General features: G+C 42.2%; 2 protein-coding genes across 2 annotated transcripts; one reads left to right on the forward strand and one right to left on the reverse strand.

Annotated features, from left to right (window-relative positions):
- The first annotated feature begins 1,631 nt into the window (after positions 1-1,631).
- Positions 1,632-9,150, forward strand: LOC118938499 (gastrula zinc finger protein XlCGF17.1-like). The gene is made up of 3 exons (XM_036942537.1): positions 1,632-1,636; positions 2,113-2,159; positions 6,904-9,150. Exons 1-3 carry the CDS (start codon positions 1,632-1,634, stop codon positions 7,692-7,694), a joined length of 843 nt encoding a protein of 280 aa, XP_036798432.1. The 3' UTR covers positions 7,695-9,150.
- A 7,971-nt stretch (positions 9,151-17,121) lies between these two features.
- LOC118938500 (zinc finger protein 2 homolog) lies at positions 17,122-22,427 on the reverse strand. Its single transcript, XM_036942538.1, has 2 exons — positions 22,394-22,427; positions 17,122-19,140 (listed from the first exon to the last, which is right to left on the reverse strand). Exons 1-2 carry the CDS (start codon positions 22,425-22,427, stop codon positions 18,356-18,358), a joined length of 819 nt encoding a protein of 272 aa, XP_036798433.1. The 3' UTR covers positions 17,122-18,355.
- Positions 22,428-22,638: the final 211 nt, after the last annotated feature.

Consider the following 22,638-nt stretch of genomic DNA (forward strand, 5'->3'; position numbering starts at 1 on the left):
CTGTGCACCTGCCAATTTAAATCCATTAAATGAGACAAGTTACCAGACAGGACATATTGCTGATGCTCTTCCCATTGATAACCTGAATAACAATTAACTTGTGGGCGGTGGTGGTGATGACGGCCTATTGAATGACGTTGTCCATCGGGATTCCCCCCCAAGAAAGAAGACGCTCTGGATTGATCACTGGAGTCAGATGTGAGGGAGGAGGTTGATCATCAGGAGTCCGATGTGAAGGAGGAGGTTGATCATCAGGAGTCAGATGTGAAGCAGGAGGTTGATCATCAGGAGTCAGATGTGAAGGAGGAGGTTGATCATCAGTGAACCTCTAGGATTGTGGCTGGGCTGGCGTTTACACTTCCAGCTTGGTCATATATTTTGATACCTTGAATGTTGATATTGTGAACCTATGTTATATATTTGTACCTCCTGTTTCAGGAAGTGATGTCACTAAGTACTGCCCCTATATATACAGTGCATTTGGAAAGTATTCAGACCCCTTCACTGTTTACACATTTTGTGACGTTACATCCTTATTCTAAAATGGATGAAATGTATTTTTTCCCCTTATAATGACATCGCAATACCCCATAATGACATCACAATACCCCATAATGACATCACAATACCCCATAATGACATCACAATACCCCATAATGACAAAGCAAAAACAGGTTTTTATAAATGATTAAAAACAATTGTTGATTTTCTTTAAAAAACAAGGACATTTCTAAGTGACCCCAAACTTTTGAAAAGTAGTGTCCCCACATGATGTATTGTTACACCATGTAGAAGCAGTATAGACCTAGTCTGTTCATTATATACATCTACATGATGTATTGTTACACCATGTAGGAGCAGAATAGACCTAGTCTGTTCATTATATACATCCACATGATGTATTGTTACACCATACAGGAGCAGTATAGACCTAGTCTGTTCATTATATACATGATGTATTGTTACACCATGTAGGAGCAGTATAGACCTAGTCTGTTCATTATATACATCTACATGATGTATTGTTACACCATGTAGGAGCAGTATAGACCGACAGTAGCTAGCTACTTATTTAGATTTAGTTTGATTTAATGAAACTGCCTTTAATGTGCTGTAGTAAACATGTTTTATTTGCACTAATCAATAAACACATTCAGGTCTTTGTATGTCTCAATATAATAGTATTATTTAATTAAATCCATGTAAATCCTTTGTCTCAAAGGATTTAAATCCTTTGTCTCAAAATAAAATATGATCCTCAACTGCGTTTCCCCTCCAGTCAGCAGGCGGCGATGTGCGTCTTTCAGACGACGCTGCCAGAGTGACGTATAATCTAGTGGACGGTTCTTCAGAAACAGCTCGTCAAACACCTCGGTAGCTTGCTAGCCAACATAGCCGAAAGATTCAAGATATTTATACGATTTCGGTGTATATTAGCTACTGTGTTTCAGACACACTTCTGTGTCTAAACTTGTTAACCTGTTTAATTTAATATTACGTTATTTTGTATTAGTCAGCTTTAGTAGCTGGCTGGTTAAGTTAGCAGGAGCCTAGTCGCTAATGATAGCTAGCTAGCTAGCTAACATCCACGACCATGAGCTCCCTAAACTACTCTCCTCCTGTTAAAGAAGATGAGGTCTGCTGGACGGAGAAAGAGGGTCTGTGGCAGAACATTGTTGTGAAAGAGGAGGAGGATGTTACAGTAAAACAAGTAGAAGGTGAAGCTGTTTCAGTGAAAGAAGAGGAAGACGTTTCAGTGAAAGAAGAGAAAGACGTTTCAGTGAAAGAAGAGGAAGATGTTTCAGTGAAAGAAGAGGAAGACGTTTCAGTGAAAGAAGAGGAAGACGTTTCAGTGAAAGAAGAGAAAGACGTTTCAGTGAAAGAAGAGGAAGATGTTTCAGTGAAAGAAGAGGAAGACGTTTCAATGAAAGAAGAGGAAGACGTTTCAGTGAAAGAAGAGGAAGACGTTTCAGTGAAAGAAGAGGAAGACGTTTCAGTGAAAGAAGAGGAAGACGTTTCAGTGAAAGAAGAGGAAGACGTTTCAGTGAAAGAAGAGGAAGACACGTTCAGAGTGAAAGAGGAGGAGGATGAGAAGGAGGAGGGTGAGATTACTGTCACATTGGAGGAAGAAGAGGAGGTTGGTGATCTGTTTAACACCAGTAAGTACCGTCTCTGCAGTCGTTGAACCAATATGCAGTAAAAGGGTTCTACACTTTAATGTTGTTCTGTAGGAATGGCTGAAGCTTCACTGTAACGTGTAGAACATCAAGAGTGGACCATCAACAAAACGTTAACAATTGATCAAATGCATCGCATGACAATGCCTGAAATACTGTACTCCCCAATATCCCCAATATCTCCTATTAGATTAGCCCAGGAGGGGCTAGCATTTTGGGAGTTATACATTAATGATATGTACCCATTGTTTCTTGAAGAAATCACTTATAAATGCCTCATGAGCTTAGGTCAACTGTCGTACCCCATCAGAACCCAAAATATAAGCTTTTTTTCACGCCAATGTTCATTAGTAAATGTAAACAAACACTGTATATCCTCAAAACATGATTCATTAATTTGAGTCTCAAGCATTTCTAAAACATTTAACATTTTCATTTAATTCTTAAAAAAAGTCTAATTTAGAATAAGGAAGGTAACAAAATAAAGGGAAGCGGTCTGAACTTAATGAATGCACTAGGGCCCCAACTAAAACAAATCTTGGGTCAACCAAGAATCATCTTTTCTTTCTACCAACCGATTGGGAGAAATGTTATAAACGTGTATTTTTCCATATATAGACACACCCCATGTGGTTTTTAATAAAATCAACTATATGTACTGAACTGGTCTGATGCTTTAAGCACGCTGTTTGATTAAATAATTAAGACACACATATGACTCGGGAACCAGAGATCAAGATAGCCTAACCATCAGAAAAAAAACTCGTCCTCCTCCCGCTGCTGCTGGCCTTCGTAAATTCTTACGTTATGCTCCTATAGTTTCTGGTAATAGACTACACCAGCAGTCGTTATGCTCCTATAGTTTCTGGTAATAGACTCCACCAGTAGTCATTATGCTCCTATAGTTTCTGGTAATAGACTACACCAGTAGTCGTTATGCTCCTATAGTTTCCAGTAATAGGCTACAACAGCAGTCGTTATGCTCCTATAGTTTCTGGTAATAGACTCCACCAGCAGTCATTATGCTCCTATAGTTTCTGGTAATAGACTACACCAGTAGTCATTATGCTCCTATAGTTTCTGGTAATAGACTACACCAGCAGTCGTTATGCTCCTATAGTTTCTGGTAATAGACTACACCAGCAGTCAGCAACCTTTTCCATTTGGTGCCAAAGTTTGCTGTATCCAATGTTTTTTAACTGAGTAGTCTTGCAATTCAAGATGGCGTAGCAGTGATGGCTGTTGTAAATGTTATGGGTTTTTTTCATCATTTTTTGTATATATTGCAAAATATTTCAATCTCTTTTTCCATGTTTAAATTAAATATACCTTCCGGCGTCCCGCCTCACCCAATGTGATACGGATCTGCTTATTTTTAGACTTTATAGCTAGAACCTCCATCAGCAGCTAGCCATCAGAAGCTAACCAGCTGATTAGCTACTAGCTATTTAGTCATCTTTTAGCCTGGATAATACCTGCCAGTCTGCACAGCGTAATATCAACCCTGAGCATATCAGACTGTTTTTCTCCACTACATCACCGTATTCTTGCCGTATTCCCACTCTGGACCATTATACCAGATAATCGCAGCTAGCTTGCTGCCACCAAGTGGCCCAGCCTCGAAGCTAGCCTTGAGCCAGGCTCATCTCCCGGCCTGCCCCAGTGGACCCTATGATCACTCGGGCACACAGCTGATACCTCCCAGACTCTTCACTAAGACGACTAGAAGCCACTACATCACCGGATTCCTGCCGTAAGCTCTGGATCTTTGCACCAGTGTGGCTATAGTGGCTAACGCCCTTGTTCCGAAGCTAGCACCAGTTAGCCTCGAGCCAGGTGCATCTCCCCCTGGCTAGCAAACACAATTACTCCAGCTACAGTACCTCTTTTGCCAATTTGCCTGGACCCTATGTCAACACGGAGCCAGTCCATCACGACTGGTCTGCCAACATAATTCTGTCCGATGTGCCCTCAACCGGCCTTTGCAGGACGTCCGTGATGCCCTTGTCCCGAAGCTAGCACCAGTTAGCCTCGAGCCAGGCGCATCTCCCGGCTAGCGTAGTAATGACTACCTAACGGCTTCCCTGGTTCATATATTCCTGTTCACTGGACCCTACCCCAAGCGTCCCCAGCTTCTCCTTCACCCAAATCCAGATAGCTGATGTTCTGAAAGAGCTGCAAAACCTGGACCTATACAAATCAGCTGGGCTAGACAATCTGGACCCTCTCTTTCTAAATTGATCTGCCTCCATTGTGACAACCCCTATTACTAGTCTGTTCAACCTCTCTTTCGTTTTTTTCCGAGATTCCTAAAGATTGGAAAGCTTTCGCGGTCATCACCCTCTTCAAAGGGGTGACACTCTAGACCCAAACTGTTAGACCTAGGTCCATCCTGCCATCCTGCCCTGCCTTTCTAAAGTCTTCGAATGCCAAGTTAACAAACAGATCACTGACCATTTCGAATCCCACTGTACCTTCTCCGCTGTACAATCCAGTTTCCGAGCTGGTCACGGGTGCACCTCAGCCACGCTCAAGGTACTAAACGATATCATAACCACCATCGATAAAAGACAGTACTGTGCAGCAGTCTTCATCGACCTGGCCAAGGCTTTCAACTCAATCAACAACCGATCGCTGCCCGCACCCCCCGGACTAGCACCACTACTCTGGACGGTTCTGACTTAGAATACGTGGACAACAACAATTACTGAAGTGTCTGGTTAGACTGTAAACTCTCATTCCAGACTAATATGAATCATCTCCATTGCAAAATTAAATCTAGAATCGGCTTCCTATTTCTCAACAAAGCCTCCTTCACTCACAGTGCCAAACATACCCTCGTAAAACTGACTATCCTACCGATCCTTGACCTTGGCGATGTCATTTACAAAATAGCCTCCAACACTTTACTCAGCAAACTGGATGCAGTCTATCACAGTGCCATCCGTTTTGTCACCAAAGCCCCATATACCACCCACCACTGCGACCTGTATGCTCTTGTCGGCTGGCCCTCGCTACATATTCGTCGCCAAACCCGTTGGCTCCAGGTCATCTCTAAGTCTTTGCTAGGTAAAGCTCTGCCTTAACTCAGCTCACTGGTCAGCATAGCAACACCCACCCGTAGCACGCGCTCCAGCAGGTTTATCTCACTGGTCATCCCCAAAGCCAACACCTCCTTTGGCCGCCTTTCCTTCCTGTTCTCTGCTGCCAATGACTGGAACGAATAGAAAAAATCGCTGAAGTTGGAGACTTATTTCTCCCTCACTAACTTTAAGCATCAGCTATCTGAGCAGCTTACCGATCGCTGCAGCTGTACACAGCCCATCTGTAAATAGCCCATCCAACTACCTACCTCATCCCCATGTTTTTATTGACTTTTTTGCTCTTTTGCACACCAGTATTTCTACTTGCACATCATCATCTGCACATCTATCTCTCCAGTGTCAATTTGCTAAATTGTAATTACATCGCTACTATGGCCTATTTATTGCCTTTCCACCCTACACCATTTGCAGACACTATATAGATATTTATATTGTGTTATTGACTGTTTGTTTGTTAATCCCACGTGTAACTCTGTTGTTTTTGGTCGCACTGCTTTGCTTTATCTTGGCCAGGTCGCAGTTGTAAATGAGAACTTGATCTCAACTGGCCTACCTGGTTAAACTATCATTATTACATCATGGCCATCTGGTTAAATAAAAGTTAAATAAATAACATTAAAAAAAATAATAAATATCGTAACTTTATTGACAACACCCAAATGGATACTGTCATTAATGTGGTTCTTCAATAATTAAACATCATTCTTAATACTGTAGCTGTTTAGTTAGTCACATGTTCGTCTATCATTAGCTGATCCAGGAAATAATTTTCTGAATGATTGTCACATGACAAACATCAAGACATACAACAACAACCAAAGTGCTTCTTCATTCATTACTCTGGTAAAGACAGTTATGCCGTGCTCCAACATCCCTACCGTGGTCATAATGTGTAGAGAACTGTTCCTTGTTGGATAGGCTATTGTACAACACACAGAGCTATTTTCCTTCATTTGTTGTTAGGTTAAGTTATGGGCCAATTTGGCAAACCGTGTACAAACCCTCAGCCAAAGAGCATTTTACTGGTTGAAGTGTTTTTTAAGTACGAAGCGGTTGATTTGCGATGATGACACAAACATTATATTAAGCAGGACATTCAAACGAGCATTACAATTATAATCCAAGGTAGTGTGACATGCACTCATAAGCAACCTGGAAATTGAGTTTTCCCCCATTCACATTCAGAATACATTGTGAAAAACTAAAATCTTTGCCCACCATTTTTGCTCCAGGCAGATATACTACATCCATAACTATCGGTTTCCTCATTAGCAGGGAGGAGTATCTGCAATCAAATTGCATGTGCATCGCCCTCGTGCTGCAAGTTTAGCAAACACAGAAAGGGGCCTTGGAAACCAAAAGTCATCTGGCACATTGCCTAGAGTTTCAACAACTTTAATAACTTATTTCTAGCCTACAATCATCGATTTTACTACTAATGTGAAAACAAGACAAAATGACTATTCTTGCTCATTTTAAGACAATTGTCAAATAGTTTTTACATTCATTACAGACGTCAATTGTTGTACAACATCATGGCTACGCTGTTGGCATCAACTTTTACACTGGATTACCGCTGTTGTGGGCCTTTAATCGTCTGTCTGACTTTGTTGTTCACACAGGAGAGAGACGGGACTACCGTGGATCCTCTGGGGAGCCTCAACAACCTTGTGATGCTGACAAGGCAGAGAAGAGTCTCTCTAGATCAGAACACCTCAAAAAACATCTGCAGAGATCCACAGGGAAGAGAACTCACTGCTGCTCTGACTGTGGGAAGAGTTTCACCTCATCAGGCATTAAAATTCATCAGAGAGTCCACACAGGAGAGAAACCTTATAGCTGTAATCAATGTGGGAAGAGTTTTGTTCAATCTGGCTCTCTGACTTTACACCAGAGAACACACACAGGAGAGAAATCTTATAGCTGTGATCAATGCGGGAAGAGTTTTGTTCAATCTGGCCAGCTGACTTTACACCAGAGAACACACACAGGAGATAAACCTTATAGCTGTGATCAATGTGGGAATAGTTTTACTGCATCTAGCTATCTGACTTCACACCAGAGAACACACACAGGAGAGAAACCTTTTAGCTGTGCTCAATGTGGGAAGAGTTTTACTGCATCTAGCTCTCTGACTTCACACCAGAGAACACACACAGGAGAGAAACCTTATAGCTGTGCTCAATGTGGGAAGAGTTTTACTACATCTAGCTATCTGACTCCACACAAGAGAACACACACAGGAGAGAAACCTTATAGCTGTAATCAATGTGGGAAGAGTTTTACTAGATCTGGCTATCTGACTTCACACCAGAGAACACACACAGGAGAGAAACCTTATAGCTGTAATCAATGTGGGAAGAGTTTTACTAGATCTGGCTATCTGACTTTACACCAGAGAACACACACATAAGATAAATCCTTACAGCTGTGCTCAATGTGGGAAGAGTTTTACTGAGTCTAGCACTGACTAATCACCATAGAACACACACAGGAGAGAAATCTTATAGCTGTGACCAGAGTTAATCTGGTAAAATATCAGAAAATACATACATGGAGTTGTTTTATGATATCAATGAATTAATGTCACAATGTGGTATGTTTTAACATTGTATTAGGAATATTTTAATAGTCTCAATGTAGAAGCCTAAACGTTTTCCCCCTCATCAATTGATTTCAACATGATATGGATTTTAGGCTCAGGGGAAAAATCCAGGCTCTGAAATGGAAGAGTACTAATTTATGTGATTTAACAAAAAAAGAGTTGTGTTACACTTACCACGTTGGCGACCCACTTGAATCAAAATGTAGCTAGCTGTTTTCTACAAATTGTCCTCTAACCAGGGATGTACACATTACTCCCAGATTCCGTGTGGTTTTTGAGCTGTTAGTTGTGCGCTGCCCTAAGGGACTCCCAATCACTGCCTGTTATGATACAGCCTGGATTTGAACCAGGGTCTGTAGTGACGCCTCCAGCGAGATGCAGTGCCTTAGACCGCTGCGCCGCTCCTGTGATAAAAGCGTGGGATTCTGGGTAATTCACAGCAGATTTATGGAGAACTTGAAAATTGAGTGGTTCTGGGATAGAAATGTATAAAATTGACATTACATCATAAAATCCACGTTTTAAATCACACATTAGCAATTTATGTTTTAGTAACTACTGTTGTTGGTTTGGCGTCAAGTCAGCCTCTTTATATGTTATTTGCCAAATCTCTGTTTTCCATGTGGGTTTTATGCTAAAGATCCCTCTTTCAAGTTGGTATCTAACTGGAAAATGCATCTTCTTTAGGAGTGCTATTTGTACCCTGTTCACTACTGATCGTTCATCCACACTGTGGGGGCGGCAGGGTAGCCTAGTGGTTAGAGCATTGGACTAGTAACCGAAAGGTTGCAAGTTCAAATCTCCGAGCTGACAAGGGTCATTTATGACAAAAGTATAAAGTATATGTTTTACAAACTCATGAACACCAGCCAGTTTATCAGCCCGGTTTTGTTAGTTTAGGTGTATTATACTTCTTCGCCACCTGAGGGGGACATTGAGTAATTTTCCATGTCAATTTGATATATTTTGATACTAAAATGGATGACGCGATATTCTGATGTTGTGAATATGAGACACATGGAAACAATTGATTCATTTATAATAGTAAATTAGGAATTAGTAGGAATTGTTAAATCCACTATACGATCACAATGACTTTGATAGACATTTCAACTGTTTTTTTTGTTAGTATATTACAGGGCAGATTAATGTAGAATTGCTGTGGGAGTGGTATTTATATCCCGTCACTACTGATCATTCATCCATACTGTGTGTGTCCCATCATTGCAGCTTTGGAAATAAATGAACTATCCATTCATTGCTCCTTCCTGTGTTGACTCACTGACTTGAGGGATCAGGATGGTCACACTAGCTCGATAGGTTGATATCGAGCTCAAGCTTCATCTCATGCTTTTCATGAACTGTGTGGTTGTGTTATCTAGTGGGAACCCGTTAGCAGGGCTCTGGTGCCTCATATGAACTGTGTGGTTGTGTTATCTAGTGGGAACCTGATAGCAGGGCTCTGGTGCCTCATATGAACTGTGTGGTTGTGTTATCTAGTGGGAACCCGATAGCAGGGCTCTGGTGCCTCATATGAACTGTGTGGTTGTGTTATTTAGTGGGAACCCGATAGCAGGGCTCTGGTGCCTCATATGAACTGTGTGGTTGTGTTATCTAGTGGGAACCCGTTAGCGGGGCTCTGGTGCCTCATATGAACTGTGTGGTTGTGTTATCTAGTGGGAACCCGATAGCAGGGCTCTGGTGCCTCATATGAACTGTGTGGTTGTGTTATCTAGTGGGAACCCGTTAGCAGGGCTCTGGTGCCTCATATGAACTGTGTGGTTGTGTTATCTAGTGGGAACCCGATAGCAGGGCTCTGGTGCCTCATATGAACTGTGTGTTTGTGTTATCTAGTGGGAACCCGATAGCAGGGCTCTGGTGCCTCATATGAACTGTGTGGTTGTGTTATCTAGTGGGAACCCGATAGCAGGGTAGGCTCTGGTGCCTCATATGAACTGTGTGGTTGTGTTATCTAGTGGGAACCCGATAGCAGGGCTCTGGTGCCTCATATGAACTGTGTGGTTGTGTTATCTAGTGGGAACCCGATAGCAGGGCTCTGGTGCCTCATATGAACTGTGTGGTTGTGTTATCTAGTGGGAACCCGTTAGCAGGGTAGGCTCTGGTGCCTCATATGAACTGTGTGGTTGTGTTATCTAGTGGGAACCCGATAGCAGGGCTCTGGTGCCTCATATGAACTGTGTGGTTGTGTTATCTAGTGGGAACCCGTTAGCAGGGCTCTGGTGCCTCATATGAACTGTGTGGTTGTGTTATCTAGTGGGAACCCGATAGCAGGGCTCTGGTGCCTCATATGAACTGTGTGGTTGTGTTATCTAGTGGGAACCCGATAGCAGGGCTCTGGTGCCTCATATGAACTGTGTGGTTGTGTTATCTAGTGGGAACCCGTTAGCAGGGTAGGCTCTGGTGCCTCATATGAACTGTGTGGTTGTGTTATCTAGTGGGAACCCGATAGCAGGGCTCTGGTGCCTCATATGAACTGTGTGGTTGTGTTATCTAGTGGGAACCCGTTAGCAGGGCTCTGGTGCCTCATATGAACTGTGTGGTTGTGTTATCTAGTGGGAACCTGATAGCAGGGCTCTGGTGCCTCATATGAACTGTGTGGTTGTGTTATCTAGTGGGAACCCGATAGCAGGGCTCTGGTGCCTCATATGAACTGTGTGGTTGTGTTATTTAGTGGGAACCCGATAGCAGGGCTCTGGTGCCTCATATGAACTGTGTGGTTGTGTTATCTAGTGGGAACCCGTTAGCGGGGCTCTGGTGCCTCATATGAACTGTGTGGTTGTGTTATCTAGTGGGAACCCGATAGCAGGGCTCTGGTGCCTCATATGAACTGTGTGGTTGTGTTATCTAGTGGGAACCCGTTAGCAGGGCTCTGGTGCCTCATATGAACTGTGTGGTTGTGTTATCTAGTGGGAACCCGATAGCAGGGCTCTGGTGCCTCATATGAACTGTGTGTTTGTGTTATCTAGTGGGAACCCGATAGCAGGGCTCTGGTGCCTCATATGAACTGTGTGGTTGTGTTATCTAGTGGGAACCCGATAGCAGGGTAGGCTCTGGTGCCTCATATGAACTGTGTGGTTGTGTTATCTAGTGGGAACCCGATAGCAGGGCTCTGGTGCCTCATATGAACTGTGTGGTTGTGTTATCTAGTGGGAACCCGATAGCAGGGCTCTGGTGCCTCATATGAACTGTGTGGTTGTGTTATCTAGTGGGAACCCGTTAGCAGGGTAGGCTCTGGTGCCTCATATGAACTGTGTGGTTGTGTTATCTAGTGGGAACCCGATAGCAGGGCTCTGGTGCCTCATATAAACTGTGTGGTTGTGTTATCTAGTGGGAACCCGTTAGCAGGGCTCTGGTGCCTCATATGAACTGTGTGGTTGTGTTATCTAGTGGGAACCCGATAGCAGGGCTCTGGTGCCTCATATGAACTGTGTGGTTGTGTTATCTAGTGGGAACCCGTTAGCAGGGCTCTGGTGCCTCATATGAACTGTGTGGTTGTGTTATCTAGTGGGAACCCGATAGCAGGGCTCTGGTGCCTCATATGAACTGTGTGGTTGTGTTATCTAGTGGGAACCCGATAGCAGGGCTCTGGTGCCTCATATGAACTGTGTGGTTGTGTTATCTAGTGGGAACCCGATAGCAGGGCTCTGGTGCCTTCTTGCCGTGGGATCAAAACAACAGAGGAAATCAACCTGCTTGCTCCTTTTTGTTTTGTCAACTTTTCAGTGGGGATGTTACGTTACGTTTGATACCGGAGCTACGAGGCACGTGTCCAAATCGCTCAGCAGTAAACTTCAAAGCAGTGTGCCGATGCCTGTATAACTTTATCAGCAGCACGTGATCAATGACGTCTGAATATTATTATTACTTCACACCATCATAGGTAATAGGCTGGTCTTCCATATGACATCACTCCTGACTTTATCATTCTAATGAATTCTGATTGGTTTTATGTAACAACTCCAAAAATAGAACAGTGAGGTGTAACTTTGAATTGGGACTTTAAAAAGAAATGTTGATCTTTTATAAACAATACAAAACATACAAATGACGACATCACACCTGCCCAGACCCACTAGAACACACCTCCATCTCCATTAACTACATCACACCTGCCCCGACCCACTAGAACACACCTCCATCTCCATTAACTACATCACACCTGCCCAGAACCACTAGAACACACCTCCATCTCCATTAACTACATCACACCTATCCAGACCCACTAGAACACACCTCCATCTCCATTAACTACATCACACCTGCCCCGACCCACTAGAACACACCTCCATCTCCATTAACTACATCACACCTGCCCAGACCCACTAGAACACACCTCCATCCCCATTAACTACATCACACCTGCCCAGACCCACTAGAACACACCTCCATCTCCATTAACTACATCACACCTGCCCAGACCCACTAGAACACATCTCCATTAACTACATCACACCTGCCCAGACCCACTAGAACACACCTCCATCCCCATTAACTACATCACACCTGCCCAGACCCACTAGAACACACCTCCATCTCCATTAACTACATCACACCTGCCCAGACCCACTAGAACACACCTCCATCTCCATTAACTACATCACACCTGCCCAGACCCATCAGAACACACCTCCATCTCCATTAACTACATCACACCTGCCCAGACCCACTAGAACACACCTCCATCTCCATTAACTACATCACACCTGCCCAGACCCACTAGAACACACCTCCATCTCCATTAACTACATCACACCTGCCCAGACCCACTAGAACACACCTCCATCTCCATTAACTACATCACACCTGCCCAGACCCACTAGAACACACCTCCATCTCCATTAACTACATCACACCTGCCCAGACCCACTAGAACACACCTCCATCTCCATTAACTACATCACACCTGCCCAGACCCACTAGAACACACCTCCATCTCCATTAACTACATCACACCTGCCCAGACCCACTAGAACACACCTCCATCTCCATTAACTACATCACACCTGCCCAGACCCACTAGAACACACCTCCATCTCCATTAACTACATCACACCTGCCCAGACCCACTAGAACACACCTCCATCTCCATTAACTACATCACAACTGCCCTGACCCACTAGAACACACCTCCATCTCCATTAACTACATCACACCTGCCCAGACCCACTAGAACACACCTCCATCTCCATTAACTACATCACACCTGCCCAGACCCACTAGAACACACCTCCATCTCCATTAACTACATCACACCTGCCCAGACCCACTAGAACACACCTCCATCTCCATTAACTACATCACACCTGCCCAGACCCACTAGAACACACCTCCATCTCCATTAACTACATCACACCTGCCCCGACCCACTAGAACACACCTCCATCTCCATTAACTACATCACACCTGCCCAGACCCACTAGAACACACCTCCATCTCCATTAACTACATCACACCTGCCCAGACCCACTAGAACACACCTCCATCTCCATTAACTACATCACACCTGCCCAGACCCACTAGAACACACCTCCATCTCCATTAACTACATCACACCTGCCCAGACCCACTAGAACACACCTCCATCTCCATTAACTACATCACACCTGCCCAGACCCACTAGAACACACCCCCATCTCCATTAACTACATCACAACTGCCCAGACCCACTAGAACACACCTCCTTCCCCATTAACTACATCACACTTGCCCAGACCCACTAGAACACACCTCCATCTCCATTAACTACATCACACCTGCCCAGACCCACTAGAACACACCTCCATCTCCATTAACTACATCACACCTGCCCAGACCCACTAGAACACACCTCCATCTCCATTAACTACATCACACCTGCCCAGACCCACTAGAACACACCCCAGTGGCAATTTTAGCATGTCAATCTTGGTGGGGTCTCCTCAATATTGTTTTAGATGCATGCCTGCAAGACACAACACGACAGTAAGATGTTGGCATGATCAGTCCAATCAAAGCTACCGTAACGTGATTTTACGTAATTTTATCTGTGGCCAATGACCTTGAGCCTTCTTGGAAGGCCACTTGTAATATTAACTCTATGGCAGGATGCAAAGCGCTGACATTTTGGATGTCTACCTTTACTAAGGACATAAACTTCACCACGACGTAGTGTCCCCATGAGTGACAGAACACTGAGCCAATTACAGCGCAATGCTCCTATTTTTTGCTGGCTCGCCCCACCGCCACAGAAAGCACTGAGCTAAGCTGAAACACCTGCAATTTGGAGCTGCCTTACTCAAGAAAACAAAAATATGCCATGTGTGTATGCAAATGTATTAACTCAATGATATATATATGTTTTTTGACATTGTTTGCAACTGATGTGCAACACTTATTAATGCCAAAATAACATGCAAAACAGGCAAGCCCCCCCCACATGTTTATATAAATTTGATTTCTTGGGGCAAAAAATCTGGGGCTCTGCCCTGAATGACAGGTCGCCACTGACACACCCCTATCTCCAGCTCCTGCATCACTCTCCGCCACATGGCCTCAAACTGCACCATTTTATTTCTCTCCATCGCCCAGAACTTTACATTTTTAGATAATAAAGAATTTGACCTTTCCATTGAGTTAACAGTGGAAGATTGGTTGATTTCCAGTTTTTAATATTTAAGATGATTGATGAGAAAAGTATCATCCAACTACCGGGTATCTCAACACACCCTCATATTCCATGTCTTGAAATATGCAGACAGATGGATTAAAAGTAATTTTACATTGTATAACTGTACTTGGTGGTGTGGGGGCGGTGCTTTGGCAAAGTGGGTGGGGTTATATCCTTCCTGTTTGGCCCTGTCCGGGGGTGTCCTCGGATGGGGCCACAGTGTCTCCTGACCCCTCCTGTCTCAGCCTCCAGTATTTATGCTGCAATAGTTTATGTGTCGGGGGGCTAGGGTCAGTTTGTTATATCTGGAGTACTTCTCCTGTCCTATTCGGTGTCCTGTGTGAACCTAAGTGTGCGTTCTCTAATTCTCTCTAATTCTCTCTTTCTTTCTCTCTCTCGGAGGACCTGAGCCCTAGGACCATGCCCCAGGACTACCTGACATGATGACTCCTTGCTGTCCCCAGTCCACCTGGCCGTGCTGCTGCTCCAGTTTCAACTGTTCTGCCTTATTATTATTCGACCATGCTGGTCATTTATGAACATTTGAACATCTTGGCCATGTTCTGTTATAATCTCCACCCGGCACAGCCAGAAGAGGACTGGCCACCCCACATAGCCTGGTTCCTCTCTAGGTTTCTTCCTAGGTTTTGGCCTTTCTAGGGAGTTTTTCCTAGCCACCGTGCTTCTACACCTGCATTGCTTGCTGTTTGTGGTTTTAGGCTGGGTTTCTGTACAGCACTTTGAGATATCAGCTGATGTACGAAGGGCTATATAAATACATTTGATTTGATTTATGATTTACTTCTGACAGCCAACTTTCTAACTCCACCCATAACTTTATGACGTCATAACATTCCCATAACATTCCCAGAAGGATTATTGAGTTATTGGTAGTTTTACACTTCAGACATGACTGCCGTTGTCCTGTAGAATTTCTGAATTGTGTCTCAACATCACAGGCAACGGGCTTGATAAAGACTTCCAAAAGTGTTTCGCAGTTTAAGATCAACTGCGTTTTAATTCATGGGGATTCTCCCTGTGCACCTGCCAATGTAAATCCATTAAATGAGACAAGTTACCAGACAGGACGAATTGCTAATGCTCTTCCCATTGATAACCTGAATGACAATTAACTTGTGGGTGGTGGTGATGACGGCCTATTAGATGATGTCGTCCATCGGGATTCCCCCCAAGAAAGAAGACGCTCTGGATTGATCACTGGGGTCAGATGTGAAGGAGGTTGATCATCAGGAGTTTATGTCCTATCATTTTGTTGGACAAGTTTGCTTACCACCAAAAGAAAACAACTTCCATTTCACATAATAATCAACTACAATGCTTCACCTTCTACAATATAAACATGGTGTAGACTGTCTGTCAACAATTAAAAACAAGAAAAATACATATATTTTCCCCACAAGCTTCTAGAACTCCCGTCTTCCTAAAAACACACTAGCTTCTAGAACTCTCGTCTTCCTAAAATTCACTAGCTTCTAGAACTCTCGTCTTCCTAAAACTCACTAGCTTCTAGAACTCTCATCTTCCTAAAACCCACGAGCTTCTAGAACTCTCATCTTCCTAAAACTCACTACCTTCTAGAACTCTTGTCCCCTTAGAACGAGTCCAAACAAAACTCATCTCCAATACAGAAAAACGTGTCAAAATAAATTGTGATCCATGGAAAAGCACTGGCTAAACGCAAAACACAAATATTTTTGACTGCCCACCCTTGAAACAATCAGCAACCAAGTTGTCCTTACCACCGACATGTCTGAGTTCAAGAGGAAACTCCTGTAATATCCGTAGTAACTTTCTACATCACTGCAGAGCTTCTCTCTCTCTTCTCAGGGTTCACTCGATAGGCATGTTGTAGGATCGGGGCCCAATCTCCAATATCATGCTCTAGTACATTTGGGTTGGCACATCTGAGAATGATCCCTGATATTATAAAAGCAGGGCAACAATGTCAATACAATTGTACCCAAAAATGGTCAGTTGGTTGCATAAATAATTATGAATACTAAATGTTACATTAATTATAAATATGAAAACCAAATGTACACCCCTTTGTTAATATGTAATAATGAATATAATGGTGAGGCATGGAATAATAAAACATGTATCTTTTGTCAGGCTGAATGTTTGAAATATGAGGTGATTTGATTCATGCTTCTTCAGTAGTGGAATAAAGACAATTAGCACTTGAGTGTTGTCAAGAAATGCTGGAGTGATGTAGGATTGTTAATAAAATTGATTATAGACCAATGTATTATACTGCGACCATGTGTATCCACGTAAGTCGTTGAAAAAAACAACCCAAAACAACATTTTCAACTTTCACATTCAACTACAACCGAACGCATATTGGACGTTGGGCATAGCCTCCTTTTCAATGTCTTTCCAATTACATTTTTTTCCCCCCCAAGTTTCCAAATCAATAACTGTCACAAGAATGTCTAGTTCCAATGATATGAACTCAAAACTCACAATCTACTTTGACCAATTCCCCAGTCAGAATGCTGGGGGTTGTAAGGCCCCTTCATAGAAGAATTGGACAAAGTCCCAGAATTTCTGCAAAGGGTAAGTTCTTTATTCAGAGAGCTCCGAAAATCATACAAGCACATAGCCTTTTATACCTCACATTTGGTCATATAAATACCCCTACTCTTCTCAAACACTGTCAATGCTGGTTACAAGTCTTCTCCAACACATACATTGCTTATCATATCCTGAAACATGTTACATAATCTACTGCAAGCCTAACGGTTTCTCCCCTCCCTGGGTGGGGAGACCTCCTTCCTGTTATCAGTTTTACAGTGGTCACAAGTTGTCTGTCACAAGCTGTCTGTTAACAGTTCCTCTTTTCCTTGAATGTCTCACTTGAATTGCTAAATAGTAAAGTCTTAACTTGTCCTACGCACACACATTAGAGAATTACAGTCTATTAATTCTAATTCTTTACACAGTTATACGTTTCAGGGTGGAATCCTTTAGTCATTACCTTAAACATATACATTCCATTATCAATAACCAATATGCAGAAACAGTTTGTGATATATTGAAAGCCTAAACATAAAATGTGCTATATACACAAACATCTTCCACAATAATCATATTACTTGAATTTTTCTTAAACAAGTACCTGAAATAAACTGCACAAGCACCAGAAACGCTGTTGTTTTGACAAGTAGCAATAAATCAATGATATCGATTAGGGGGGAAATCAGGTTGTACGTGCCGTTGAAACGAACACAACTAAAAAAACAAATGGAAATGGGAGATATATTTCACCTCACTGGTTAGAGGACAACCTGCAGAAGACAGTCAGCTACATTTTGGAGTGATGCATTTAAATGTAGGGGTCACTAAACAAAGGAACGCAATACTTATTTGTCATCACTCATCAATATCATGTTGAAATCAATTGTGCGAAAGGAGGGAGATGAGGTTGCACGTCCTGTTAAAACTAACGCAGCAAAAACCACACGGAATCTGGGAATAATGTGTACATCCCTGGTTAGAGGACAACTTGTAGAAAACAGCTGGCTACATTTTGATTCAAGTGGGTGGCCAACGTGGTCAGTGTAACAACTCTTTTTGTTGTCACTTTTTGTTAAATCTCATAAATAAAGGATTCTACATTGTGACATCATAGTACTCTTTCAATTCAGAGCCTAGATTTTTCCCCTGAGGCTAATATCCATTTAATGTGGAAATTAATAGAACAGGGGAGAAACATTTAGGGTTCTACATTGTGACATTATGTTAAAACATTCTACATTGTGACATTATTTCATTGATATCATGAAACAACTCCTTCATGTATTTTCTGATGTTTAATCAGAGATCTTTTACCAGAGTATCTCTTCCCACATCGATTACAGCTATAAGGTTTCTCTCCTGTGTGTGTCCGCTGGTGTATAGTCAGATAGCTAGATGTCGTAAAACTCTTCCCACATTGATCACAGCTAAACGGTTTCTCTCCTGTGTGTATTCTCTGGTGTAAAGTCAGATGGTCAGATCTAGTAAAACTCTTCCCACATTGATCACAGCTATAAGATTTCTCTCCTGTGTGTATTCTCTGGTGTAAAGTCAGATGGTCAGATCGAGTAAAACTCTTCCCACATTGTTCACAGCTATAAGACTTCTCTCCTGTGTGTATTCTCTGGTGTAAAGTCAGATGGTCAGATCGAGTAAAACTCTTCCCACATTGATCACAGCTATACAATTTCTCTCCTGTGTGTGTTCTCTGGTGTAACGTCAGCTGGCCAGATGAAGTAAAACTCTTCCCACATTGATCACAGTTATAAGGTTTCTCTCCTGTGTGTGTTCTCTTGTGTACAATGAGATAGCTAGATGAAGAAAAACTCTTCCCACATTGAGCACAGCCATATGGTTTGTCTCTTTTGTGTAATCTTTGATGTATTTTAAGTTTTACTGAAGAGTTTAATCTTTTACCATAGTCAGAGCAGCAGTGAGATTTCTCTCCTGTGTGTACTCGCTGGTGTATTTTAAGTTCTGATGAAGATTTGCAACCTTTCCCACAGTCAGAGCAGAAGTGAGATTTCTTCCCTGTGGGTCTCTGCTGGTGTTTCTTGAGGAGTTCTGATCTGGAGAGACTTTTCTCTGTCTCATGATGTTGTTGAGGCTCCCCAGAGGATCCACGATAGTCACATCTCTCTCCTGTGTGAACAACAAGGTCAGACAGATGTTTAAAGGCCCACAACACCAGAACTCCACTGTTTATTTGAGGTAAAAGGTGATGCCCAGAGCATCCCCGTGAAGTTGTACAACAATTGACATCTGTTAAATTATTTTACAATTGTCTTAAGACAGTCAAAACCTAAGCAGTGTGGCAGACGACCTTTGGTCTCCAAAAAAGGCCCCTTTCTGTGTTTGCTAAAATTGCGGCATGAGGGCGACGCACACACAATTTGATTGCAGAAGCTCCCCCATGCTAATGAGGAAACCGATGTAGTATATCTGCCTGGAGCAAAAATGGTGAGCAGATTTTCGTTTTCACAATGTATTCTGAAGATTACAGTGCAAGATCAGGAGAGCTACTGAAGGAAACTCACATTAAGCTCTGTGTCTATTCACTAATTCACCACCGTGGGGGAAAACTCAGGGGAGTTCTCATAGGCTGACAGCAAAAATAGCCTCCATTTACAGGTTGCTTATAAGTGCATTTCACACTACTTTTGGAATATAATTGTAAGGCTCGCTTGAATCTCCTGCTTAATATGTTTGTGTTATCGTCACAAATAAACTGCTTTATACTTATAAAACACTTCAACCAGTAAAATGCTCTTTAGCTAGCTTTGCCATCAGCCTGGCAATGAGGGTTTGTACATTAAGTGTTTATAACAAATTGGCCCATGACTTCACCTAACAATAACATAGACCTACTGTAGGACCCATAACTTCCCCGAACCACAATAACTACAGACATACTAGAGCATGTGTGTGTTGTACAATAGCCTATCCATCAAGGAACAGTTCTCCACAAATTATGAGCTAAGTATCTCTGTGTCCAAACAGACTAACAAGACCCTACTGTAAATCAAGCAGACAATAACAAATTATAAACATCAAATTGTTAGGGATGTTGGATCCAACGTGGAGCACGGCATAACTGTCTTTACCAGAGTAATGAATGAAGAAGCACTTTGGTTGTTGTCGTGATGTTTGTCATTTGACTGTCATTCAGAAAATGATTTCCTGGATCAGCTGATCAGTTTTCTGAATGACAGATTGTCGAACATGTGACTGTAACTAAACAGCTACAGTATTAAGAATTATGTGTAATTATTGAAGAACCGCATTAATGACAGTATTGATTTGGGTGTTGTCAATAAAGTTAAGGTGACTCTCGGTTAGAATCATTGGATTTAGCAAACTCTGAAATGATTTAGGATCTGTGCCAATGAAAACTGTTTTCCCAGCTTAACATAAGGAGACACTAAATGTTACGTAGGTAGAGAGCATTTCAGAGATCTGAATACAAAAAACTGTCCGACAGCAAGATCCAGTATTTAAGTTCCTCACATGACAAGCTTAACGTTATGACTAAAACTAATGTTCCCTCTACTTACTCAACATACCATGGGGAAATACAATCACTCCTCATGCCGACCCAAACGGATACTAAATGAAAAGGCCCCTGGCAGACCACCCAGACCACCCAGACCACCCAGACCACCCAGACCTGACCCAGACCACCCAGACCACCCAGACCACCCAGACCTGACCCCGCAAGATGAGTCAGTTTATTCATTGTCTTTTGTTTGAAACACTCCTGTCAATGTTGAGTAAGGACACACACCCAATTACGCATATAGAAGTAGGACGAGTCTACCTGGCCTGGGCACAAATGTAGGCCTATAAATGTGCCCACTTGGGGATGTCTGATAGTATTTCTGATTGTCTTAACGCACCACCACTAATGAGTTGTGGAGCTTCTCAAAGCAAATGTATCTTCACCTCAAACAGCAAGTAAACAAAGTCTAATCAAAATCAATTGCAAATGAGAATAGTGCCTCAAAGTAGTTGAAAAATATTTCCAGCTCTCACCCTTTCGATAACCACTCGGCATGAAAGGGAAAAATGTAATGCTCTGATCCAGTGGAAATGTCATAAAATACCTGATTACTTCTTAGCCCCTTTCACAAATAGCCGACAACTGTGTCTGTCCAGAACTCACTGGCATGGGAAACTGAGAGCCCAGAATATCTTATACAATGTTTCAAGTTCATTGTAGACAGGCCATGTGATTTATAGTATATTTATTTGCAATGCTTTTATTTGTTGGCTTTATGTAGACTATTTGTTTACATAGTTGGCAATGGCAATAAAAGTTACTTATAATTTTAATTTAGATAGAATGTAGATTAATCACAGACAATGATTTTGAGATACTATTATAAATCAAATGAAACTGTTCCACGAAAATGTGCATGTAAAAATCATAACTGGCACGCAGATTGGTAGAAATTTACAAAGGCCACCAGGAGGAGGTGGTTCGGTTAGAGTCTTTTCTCTTCTGGTTAGACTATATTGATGTAATGGCATGAAAATAATCTGGCTGAATATTATACAATGACTTATCAACAGCTCTAACAATTTGACCTCCGCAGGAAATCTACACTGGTCATTCTAGAATATACTATATATCCTAGAAACCTGGTTAAACTATCATTATGACCTCATGGATGAATTCTAGAATATACTATATAGCCTATAAACCTGGTTAAACTATCATTATGACATCATGGATGAATTCTAGAATATATCCTAGAAACGTGGTTTAACTATTATTATAACATCATGGATGAATTCTAGAATATACTATATAGCCTATAAACCTGGTTAAACTATCATTATGACATCATGGATGAATTCTAGAATATATCCTAGAAACGTGGTTTAACTATTATTATAACATCATGGATGAATTCTAGAATATACTATATAGCCTCGAAATTAAACTATAATTTTGACCTCATGGATGGCCAGTCTTTGTCCAAAAATAAAAATCTTTACACTCTCTTTGGATAATTAATTCCAATCATTTAAAAGTTAACAGCGGGTATTTTGCATGTACGTTTAAGTATTTTGATATGTTCACAAATCTACAAAACAGCCGTTTTGGGGTTCTGATGGGGTACAACAGTTGAACTAAGCTCACGAGGCATGTGTTATATTCTTCAAGAATCAATGACTATAAATAAATAATTTAAAAGTAAAAAAATGGATGTAGCATTGCAGATTTCCCCTTTAACACCAAACATCAGCCCAACAACTGCAGAGTTTGTGCCTCTGTTTTTAAGACAGTACTTACTAGCGTTAATCAGGGCCCGGTTTCTCAAAACCATCTTACGGCTAAGTTCATTGTTAGAACCATCGGACGCCTGAAGATGCGTTTGGGAAACCGGGCCCAGATATCCAGTTTCCTCATCTTCTTCCTCCTTCTTTTTGGATGTGACAGTCACCTCATCCTCCTCCTCCTCTTTCACTCCAAAAACCGCATCCTCCTCTTTCTCTTCCTCCTCTTCTTTTACTGTAACATCCTCCTCCTCTTTCACT

This window comes from Oncorhynchus mykiss, chromosome 13 (genome assembly GCF_013265735.2).
Source record: "Oncorhynchus mykiss isolate Arlee chromosome 13, USDA_OmykA_1.1, whole genome shotgun sequence".
Lineage (NCBI taxonomy): Eukaryota > Metazoa > Chordata > Actinopteri > Salmoniformes > Salmonidae > Oncorhynchus > Oncorhynchus mykiss.